The 10,265-nt window shown below is 30.3% G+C and overlaps 1 protein-coding gene across 1 annotated transcript; it reads left to right on the top strand.

Annotated features, from left to right (window-relative positions):
- Window positions 1-1,864: 1,864 nt before the first annotated feature.
- Window positions 1,865-10,146, top strand: LOC134260757 (receptor-type tyrosine-protein phosphatase T-like; the record flags this gene model as incomplete). The annotated part of the gene is made up of 9 exons (XM_062743304.1): window positions 1,865-1,937; window positions 2,200-2,276; window positions 3,512-3,631; window positions 3,729-3,877; window positions 4,044-4,179; window positions 4,526-4,675; window positions 4,760-4,859; window positions 7,845-7,915; window positions 9,977-10,146. Coding segments are annotated over exons 1-9 (1,046 nt in total), but the record flags the coding sequence as incomplete, so codon positions are not given.
- Between the last annotated feature and the right edge of the window lie 119 nt (window positions 10,147-10,265).

The raw sequence follows: 10,265 nt of genomic DNA, 5'->3' as shown, positions 1-10,265 counted from the left end.
AACCCCCTTCTGGTAAAATGGTACATTTCTAAAATTTTAAATTTTGGTTGTACCATCTTTAATTGGAAAAAATTTTTGGGTTTATATCGCATAATATTCCCACGTCAAATAACTTACGTCAAGCAGTATTATTCCGCTTTTTTTAACTTTTAAATATGCTCTTTTTAAAAGGTTTTTAAAGGAAAATTGTTTTATTGACTACAATAAATGAAAAAATTAAATTATATGAAATAAATTTAATAGCTAACAAAGTTATTCTGATAACAATTTATCGCTTATATTATACTAACATGGACTTGATACAAAATATACATTTAAAAAGGAGGAAATCAAAAATAAAAAACGCAGCTAATGCCTGTCCCCCAACAACGAGCAAATGCTAAGCAACTTGGATAATCAATATGCAGCGGTTGACCCAATAAGGAAAAAACAGGAATTATAATCACTGACCTAACAACAGGCAAGTCATTTGTAATTCACAGCTTTAAAGTAACATCTTATGGACAAGTCTATTCCTCTTGAAATTTAAAATTCATTGCATCTTATTTTTTACTTTGTAAAAATCTAATAGGTTTCCATCAAATAATAAACACAGTTGAAAATTAATAGCTAGTTTTGTAAGCTTTCAAAGGAATAAATGTGTCGCTCTTTTTTTAGCATAAAAGAGGTAAATTCAAAATATGGTCGTCTATTATTTTACTACCGGATTTATACTACTTCTTCGTGTATTAACCTACAAGTACAATTAAAAAAATCATAGTAAGACTGCAATGCAATCACAAATATCCCTATCCCTCAAAGTTGGTCTCCATTTGCTTGGCAGGTGACAAAAAATTGCCTTCGAAATATGTATTTTATATACATATAGCTCATTTAATGATTTTATTTTATCATTTTATACAATATTTAATATAAATGGAATTATTTGAATTTTTCTGTAAAAGATAAACGACGGATCACAAACATATGAAAACGTGAGCGCAACAAATAAAGATAATTTGAATACACCAGATCAGAATGTTTATTATGAGTTTTTACCAGCTTCAAAGCCTTCGGAAACTGCCATCAAATTATCAATGTTCAAGGACCACGTGGAGAACAGAAAGAGAGAAAACAATTTCTTCAGCAATCAATTTAAGGTAATTTTCTATTATTGACAAACCATTCAATTTTACAGTAATGTTAACGTTAATTCCTTCTTTTGATTTCTGGTAGAAATTTAAATAAAGGCAATAATAAATTCTTAACGATTGCCTGTGCAAAATATTGACAACACTATTCTTCGCTTTATGATTTATCCTTTAAAAAGTCTTGGATTTTACATGTAGTCTTCTTTTCAATATTGCAAAAAATAGACCATTTTCGCTTTGAATGTAACTGAAGAAGGTCCAATCAAGATACTAAATTATTATTGATTACTTTTTTATTGTTCACACAAAGTATATAACGGAAGTATGTAGGTGCCAGGACAAAAAAAATAATTTACTAAAGAAAATGATAAGGCGGCGGCCCAAAAAAAGAACTGGTGGCTGCCAATAATTTCTGGTGGCCTTTAGATCTTTATTTTGCAGACATATAAAGCTAGAGGGCGGCAGCCGATTATTGATTATTGATGGCATCTGACAGATAATTATTTGACGACCACTACATTTTTTCGTTACCTTGCACCTGCTGAAGTATTTCTTAAAATTATTCATAGATATGAACTTTGAAGATGATTGTTTTTTTTTTACTTCGATGGGATAAATTAAAAACAGATAAGAGAGAGAGAGAGAAAAGAGAGAGAGAGAAGGAGTTAACCACATCACCTGCCACTTCTTTTTTAAAAGAAAGCCTAACAGCAGTATTTTTCAGAAATTTTATAATGGTCTTCAGTTTCGGCTACGGCTGCTGGCTTCTGGCAAAGTCGAAAAACAAATATAAGCACGTCTATCCATGTAAGATTTCATCCTGATTTATCTTTGTGATATGTATTCTCTTCCTTAAATGATAAAGAAACTTTTTAGTGATAAAAAACATTTCATGAAGTATTCTCCTCCTTTACTAATAAAGAAACATTTTAAGTGATATAAATATATTTTAATACTTGGTCAGTACTAGTATTGTTTTGCTGCGACTATCTTGCTTTTCATTATTTTTATGAAAATGTTTAGAATGATTAACATTTTTTCAATTTTATTTTTTTAATGATATAAATAGACGATGAAACACGTGTAAAGCTAAACATAGAAAATGATCCTGGAAAATCAGATTTCATCAATGCATCCTTTATACACGTATGTATCCTATTACAGGTCTATTTCAAATTAAAATCATACAATTGTGTAAATAATCACTAGTATCTTTTTTCATAGCGAAACCTCTTCGGAGTCATTTCTTGTAATTAATTTCTTAATAAATTTTAACATTGATCTGATCGTAGGGATATGGAAAAGTAAAGGCATATATTGCGGCACAAGGTATAAAATGCAATCTATGACATATAAAATAATGATAATTTATAAAATATAAATCTGTATAGCTTTTATTTTAAAAGTAATTGTTTCTTATAAAATAATTAGCTATATGAGTAATTCATTTTACTAAAAGACCTTTTCAGTGCGTAATAATGTGTAACTACTGTTGGGAACTTTAATTGCAATATCACAGTGTTCTACTGTTTTCTATCTAAGGGCCTTTGGTAGATACTATTGACGACTTCTGGTCATTGGTATGGAATGAAAATTGTGGGAAAATTGTGATGCTTACAAACTTAAAGGGAGAATGACAAGGTGATATGAAGCTTTGAAAATGAACAGAACAGTCTGTTAACGAATGTTTTTTCCCTAACAATGTTTCGAGGAATCATTATTTTTTCCACAGGTCTTTAATTCCTCTAAATCAACAGACAAATTTGAATGAACATTATAGAGATGTATAGACCTTTTGGTATAGTTTACCCAAGATTGCCAATGAAATAATCATAGAATAAATAATTAAAATTCCACTCTCTAGTCACATATTCATATTTATATGGAAACTAAATTGCCGCAAAAATGTCATTCCTAAATTGCGTATAGTTTTTTAGATATGCTGAGATCAATTTCGAAAGAAAATATTTCAAAATTTATATATTTTTCATGCATTTATAAGAATGATCCTTAAATTTGTATTTTTTGTTTAGATTGATATATGCTTCCACATAACTTTCAAAGAGTTATCACAGAGAAAACGAATAGAAATGGAAATGGAAATATTAAGGACACATTTCATTCAATATGGGTATTAAAAACTCATTGAACTCTCTCAAGTCAATCAGAAATTGGATAAAAGTTTGGCAAAATTGATAGATAGATAAATAGATCCTTCTAAATAAAAACGATCTTCATGTTTAGAATTTGGCCCACTAAAATTCAACTGCATCTACCACATACATACATGGATTACTTCAAGACATCAAACCGTTGGAGTACAGTAACAACCAAAGCTTCTGGCTATTGAATAGTATCATTCATTGTAAATGTTCTTTCAGATAAAATGCATCCAATACTGGCCTGAGAAAGGCCTTATGAAGAAAGGAGAATTAATCATAGAAGTTGTAGATACTGAAGAGTTTGCAGACTTCATAATTCGAACATTTTGCATTAAAAAGGTAATAATGTATTTCAATTTTTATTTAATTTCTTAGCGACTTATCGTATTTACAGTAATTATATCTTGAGATAATTAACATCTGTTTCAATTACCAGGAAAGTGGACAGAGAATCATCCGACATTTCCACTTTACGGCATGGCCAGATAAAGGAGTTCCTCTCTACGCCTCATCTCTAGTTCATTTTCACTCAAAAGTGAAAAGTACTATCGCTCAGGGCAAAGGGCCTATGGTTGTGCATTGCAGGTTTTCTTTTCATTGTTACTTTTTGTAATGTTCTCTATTTTGCGGCTGTGTTTTACACTTGAGGAATCCTATTTTAATATATATATATATATATATATATATATATATATATATATATATATATATATATATATATATATATATATATATATATATAAAAATTTAGTGCTGGCATTGGGAGAACGGGTACCTTTATTGCGTTAGATGTCCTGATTCAGCAGGCCAAGGAATCGGGCTTTATAGACGTGTTTAGATGTGTGGAAACATTGAGACGACAACGCGTCAATATGGTGCAAACTCTGGTACGTGTGTTGAAATACCGTATAAGCAGAAATTTTAGCAAGAATTTAATTTTGGCATTATTAGCTAGGGTAATGAGATCGCTTAAATTGAATATCGCTAAAAATTAATTGAATTTTATTTATAATGGCTTCTTTAGTGAGCATTTTATAATCGCTAAAATCACTTCTGGCTTAAAATTTAAAAAAAAAACATTTATACGAACAAAGCGCTAAATTTGCGTCTCGGTAAAATTTTCACTTATACGGTAGCTTAAAAATTTTTATTTTCTCGCTCTTTATACATGTAGTGATAAATATTTTGTATCTTGTAGTAGTGATTTAAATGCTGCTATATTTTCTTTAAAAGGAGCAGTATATATTTCTTCACGATGCCCTTGTTGAAGCATTAATGTGTACATCAACTGTTCCTTCAACGTCCGAATTTTCTCAGATTTATCAAAATCTGATGAAAGTAGACCCAAAAAGTGGCAAAAGACATATTGACCAATATTATGAGGTAAAGCGCTCTCGAATTGTTTCAGAAAGCTGCTTCGTTTCATAGAGGTACATTGGTGACAAAATGTGTATACTAATTTTGTAGAACCTGTGTACTGGTTGTGCTGAAATCCCTCAAGCTGCCTACGACTTTGCTAAGAAACAAGAAAACAGAAGAAAGAACAGATACAGCAATATTTTACCAAGTATTTTTAAATTTGAATAAGCTTTATTTAAATTTTAAGATCAAATGGACTTTCTTTATAAGAGATTACTTATCAATTATTTCTAGGTCAGAACCTGCACAAGCAGATATATGCATGCTTATTATAATTTTTTCTATAAAAAATATTACGAATAAACATTTTTTTTCTACAAACATTCCCTACCATGAAATAGTTTTTGTGCCGTCTGTCCATGGTGAAATGGTCATCAAACTATTCCCCCGCAGCATTATGTTTCCCTCGCTTTTTATCTCGGAAACCTATAGTTTTAACCGGATTGTGTCATTAGATTATGCCGTATAAAAAGTACAGAAAGTTTAGTCAGCATCGGTATAATAAACCACATAATTACTAACTATTAGTACAATAGCAAGTTTATCGTCACACTCGACAACAGATTTGGCTGTCTTGGGGGGCGATAAACTTGCTGTTGTCCTCATAGTCAGTAAATTGGTGTATAATGTACATGTAAGTAGTTAGGTAGGTACATGTAGGTGCCATTGTATATATGTAAGACGATTCCATATTTGTTTTTATATAACTGTTGGACAATTTTAAAGACCTGCTTGAATGAAGAAAAGTCAAGTTTATTCAGCTTTTCAAAGAAAATAGGAGAATGCACACATTTCGTATTGGAATGGCATTTGAAATTTCTTTTTAGTAACCAGTTAACAAGATAGGATTGCAGATGTTAAAGCTCTAAATTCGCAAGGTGCTTATTCTTTCGTTTTGGGTTCTAATCTTATAGAGGAACGTGCAGATTGATCTTCAGATGATACCATGTAAAAAAGATCCCGTTTCGCAGTAGGTGTTGACAAGGAAAAAGATCCCTTACTGCTCAATCGCAGTAGGTGTTGCCTAAATTTGCAGCCCTCACCGCAAGAGGTTACGTCTCAGTATGGGTGTATAATTTTCTAGAGGTACATTTAAACAATAAATAAACAATGAAAAGAGATTGTCTGCGATATCCTCCTGACATACAATGTTATTTATTATGTATACAGTCTTGCTTAAGTTATAGACCATAATCTGCGTCTGATGTCTAGTTAATATGGGCGGTCAAACTGATTGACAATCAATCTAAAGCTGATTGTTTATAGTAACATACGATTTCGGTGTGAATTTCGCTGTGAATTTACAGGTACTGAAACCTGTTATTTTTTAAATTTATCCGAGAATGATTTTGAAAATATACATACATAATAATATAGTTTTTATAGTTGAATCGTTGGATCGTTGGAATAAAACCATGCAAAATCGCGTGTTAAAAAAATTGCAGATAAAGGTTCTAATTTGTCTCTATTTTATATCGTGATCAACATTTCTATTTAGGATTAAAGATGTGATACATACTTTTAAAAGAATTACCTTTACATATGTCAAACAATTCTTTGATAATTGTTTTGCTCATTAATTGAGGTTTATTCATTTTATGTTTATTGTAACATATCTTCAGAAGACAATCTATACTCACCGTCAATAGAAACGCAAAACACTAATTTAAGGGGTGAAAATTATGTACAGGATATAACTATGTACCAAAAAAGTTAGGACATCTTTTACTTTGCCAAATCAGTTATTTAACGGTTGAATGATTTTCATTCCATTACCGGAAGTTGATTTTTAGCCCCCTGAACAGAAATCAAAAATTAGCATTTTTAATAAAATCATTGACAATATTTTGGGTTTTCAAGGTTTTGTACCTGTTAATCATAAGTCTTGTACTAAAAGTCCGGAAAAACATTTTTCTTTCTTTTCCGGATGTGATGCCTGTATTTTTTCAAAGTAACTGAAAGCACGCATTTTCATTGCTAATGTTGGAAATTCTCAAAATAAAGAAAAGCGAGAGCTACAGATGCAAATATACACTACATAACGACCTCTCGGGCCCATGTGTTTCAAAAGCATGAATGACAGTTCCTTGACCGGAAGTCCAAGGGTTACTACACTACGCTAAGTTAGAGAAAATTCGACCTCGGTATCTGAAAAACAGGCATTTAAAGATGCACAAGAATATTTATTTCGCTCAGGTTAAGACATTGATAAACCTACTGCATGATAGAATTCGGGCTGTGTTTGTTGTACCTGGCGAACTAGGACATTTTAATTGAATGGTCGGAAGGGGGGATGTTCTAAAAGTTATGTGTTACTTTCTAAGGTCTAAAGATAACATTTTAAGTTTTAATGAAGTATCATTGTTTTGTAAATTTACTTTTAACATTTATGTATTCATTCTTAATCTTATCTTTAAACCTTATAAAGTAACACATAACTCAAAAACATCCCCCCTTCCGACCATTCAATTAAAATGTCCTAGTTCGCCAGGTACAACAAACACAGCCCGAATTCTATCATGCAGTAGGTTTATCAATGTCTTAACCTGAGCGAAATAAATATTCTTGTGCATCTTTAAATGCCTGTTTTTCAGATACCGAGGTCGAATTTTCTCTAACTTAGCGTAGTGTAGTAACCCTTGGACTTCCGGTCAAGGAACTGTCATTCATGCTTTTGAAACACATGGGCCCGAGAGGTCGTTATGTAGTGTATATTTGCATCTGTAGCTCTCGCTTTTCTTTATTTTGAGAATTTCCAACATTGGCAATGAAAATGCGTGCTTTCAGTTACTTTGAGGAAATACAGGCATCACATCCGGAAAAGAAAGAAAAAATGTTTTTCCGGACTTTTAGTACAAGACTTATGATTAACAGGTACAAAACCTTGAAAACCCAAAATATTGTCAATAATTTTATTAAAAATGCTAATTTTTGATTTCTGTTCAGGGAGCTAAAAATCAACTTTCGGTAATGGAATGAAAATCATTCAACCGTTAAATAACTGATTTGGCAATGTAAAAGATGTCCTAACTTTTTTGGTACATAGTTATATCCTGTACATAAGTTTCACCCCTTAAATTAGTGTGTTGCGTTTCTATTGACGGTGAGTATATGTTATGTTAAACTTTTATAGTAGATTCATCAATGCCACAGATTTGGGATGAAAGATACAAGCCCATCTATATCAACGCCGTTTTCCTGCCAGTAAGCCAAGTATTTTTGTCCTATTACGTCTAAACATTTTAGTGTGTTTTCCCCAATTCCGTAATACGGAAGCCCAATAGTGCAAACGAAATTATTAAATAAAGAAAAACGAAATTAATATATAAAGAAACACGAAATTATTAAATAAAGAAAAACGAAATTAATATATAAAGAAAAACGAAATTATTAAATAAAGGAAAACGAAATTAATATATAAAGAAAAACGAAATTATTAAATAAAGAAAAACGAAATTATTATATAATGGGAAACGAAATTATTAAATAAAGAAAAACGAAATTAATATATAAAGAAAAACGAAATTAATATATAAAGAAAAACGAAATTATTAAAAGTAGAAAAACTGAAACTAAAATACGGAATTTATAGAGGTGCACGGTAAGGGTCTGAACCCATAAATCATTAGTGCACCGCGTCTGATGGACCTGATTTTGTTTCGACAATAAACGAGCGAGATGAACCTTTTCCTACATCGAAAACATATCCATTACAATTCATGGATGGGGAGAATTTAACCTTTGATATCTAATTTCACAACTATGTAAGAAAACATGAACGTTAAGATTCCGTTGTTTACAACTCGTAATTGTTGAAATTTTAACATTAAGGAAATTCCCTTATCCATTATTCAACTATCGCACAATACATTCATTGGAAAATGCTGTAAAATAATACTTTATCGATCGGACTTGGGTTTGTTTGACATTATAAAAAATTGTTTAAAGAGAACAGGTGCAAAAAGTAAAACAAGTCAAAGAGGTTACAAGAAGTAGATTTTAATGATTGCTTACTATATTAGAAGTAAAGCAAATCACCTTCAGTTGATTCCTTGGTCTTATCAACGCATAATTAGAGGTGATGTACTGGCTACTAGTACTTGTTCTCACATATTATAAATGTCAAACTCTCAATCTGTACTATTTATAAGTCAGTGGTACTATAGTTCTTGTTCTCATATATTTTAAATGACAAACTCTCAATTTGTGTATTCATAAGTCGGTGATATTTGTGAACAAACAATGCACACTTTTGTAAATAACAAATCCCACAAAGTAATCAAATCATTTTTCTTTTTATAGTTTAAACAATCTAAGATTTATGGGTACACAGATCGGACGCTAGGTTAAGTTCGTGGGAATCCAGTAATACGATACGCAAGGTCCTGACCTTTTGCGATTCAAGTGCTCTTTTGAATTGGATGTCATTAATTTTAATCAAGCAGAAACAGCCACCCTCATGATCCTCTATGCATAATGCCACACATTAACAAATTACGTATACCGTTAAACAATTATTGACAATTTACTTCAAACATTCGATTGAAATTTTTGTTACAGTTGATATTTTCTCTTTCTCCCCCACTCTCCTTTTTATTTAATAATTTCTTTTTTTCTTTTTTTAATAATTTCGTTTTTCTTTATATAATAATTTCGTTTTTCTTTTTTTAATAATTTCGTTTTTCTTTATATAATAAATTCGTTTTTCATTATATATTAATTTCGTTTTTCTTTATCTAATAATTTCGTTTTTCTTTATATATTAATTTCGTTTTTCTTTATTTAATAATTTCGTTTTTCTTTATATATTAATTTCGTTTTTCTTTATTTAATAATTTCGTTTTTCTTTATGTATTAATTTCGTTTTTCTTTATTTAATAATTTCGTTTTTCTTTATGTATTAATTTCGTTTTTCTTTATTTAATAATTTCGTTTTTCTTTATATATTAATTTCGTTTTTCTTTATTTAATAATTTCGTTTTTCTTTATATATTTTTGGTTTGCACTATTGGGCTTCCGTACAATTATAAACAATACGAATATGAACACAACATAATATGAACATAAGTCCGAAAGAGGATCCCTTAAAAAGATATTAGAATTCCTCATATTGTTAAGCATTTTTATTTATTTTTAAACAATGTATCTTTATACTTTTCACGTAATGCAAAACATTTTTATCCCTTTATGTTGAAATAATTATCTTTGTTTATTTTATGTACCTGTAAGCGTGTAAATTACCAATATTTTTGATGCATATTCTAGGCCTACAAAAACAGGCACTCGTTCATAGTGACACAGATACCTCTCAAAGAGACCGTTGTTGACTTTTGGAGGCTAGTTTACCAGCAACGTGTTTCTACAATCGTTCTCCTCGGTGAAGTAGGAGAAAATGTGTCAAATTTGGAACAGGTTTTCAATTTTGTATTTTATATGTAACATATTAGAAATTCAATTTTTTGAAAAATTAAATCAATATTTTTTATAACATTGAGGTTTTAATTTTCAACGGTAGGAAAATCCTGAACACTGTTTGACTTTAATTTGAACTTCT

The sequence above is a fragment of the Saccostrea cucullata genome, unplaced genomic scaffold (genome assembly GCF_032062105.1).
Source record: "Saccostrea cucullata isolate Sc308-1 unplaced genomic scaffold, CSIRO_AGI_Scuc_v1 ctg18381, whole genome shotgun sequence".
Lineage (NCBI taxonomy): Eukaryota > Metazoa > Mollusca > Bivalvia > Ostreida > Ostreidae > Saccostrea > Saccostrea cuccullata.
The sequence above is the reverse complement of the archived record's forward strand: the minus strand, read 5'-3'. Positions and strand labels throughout refer to the sequence as shown.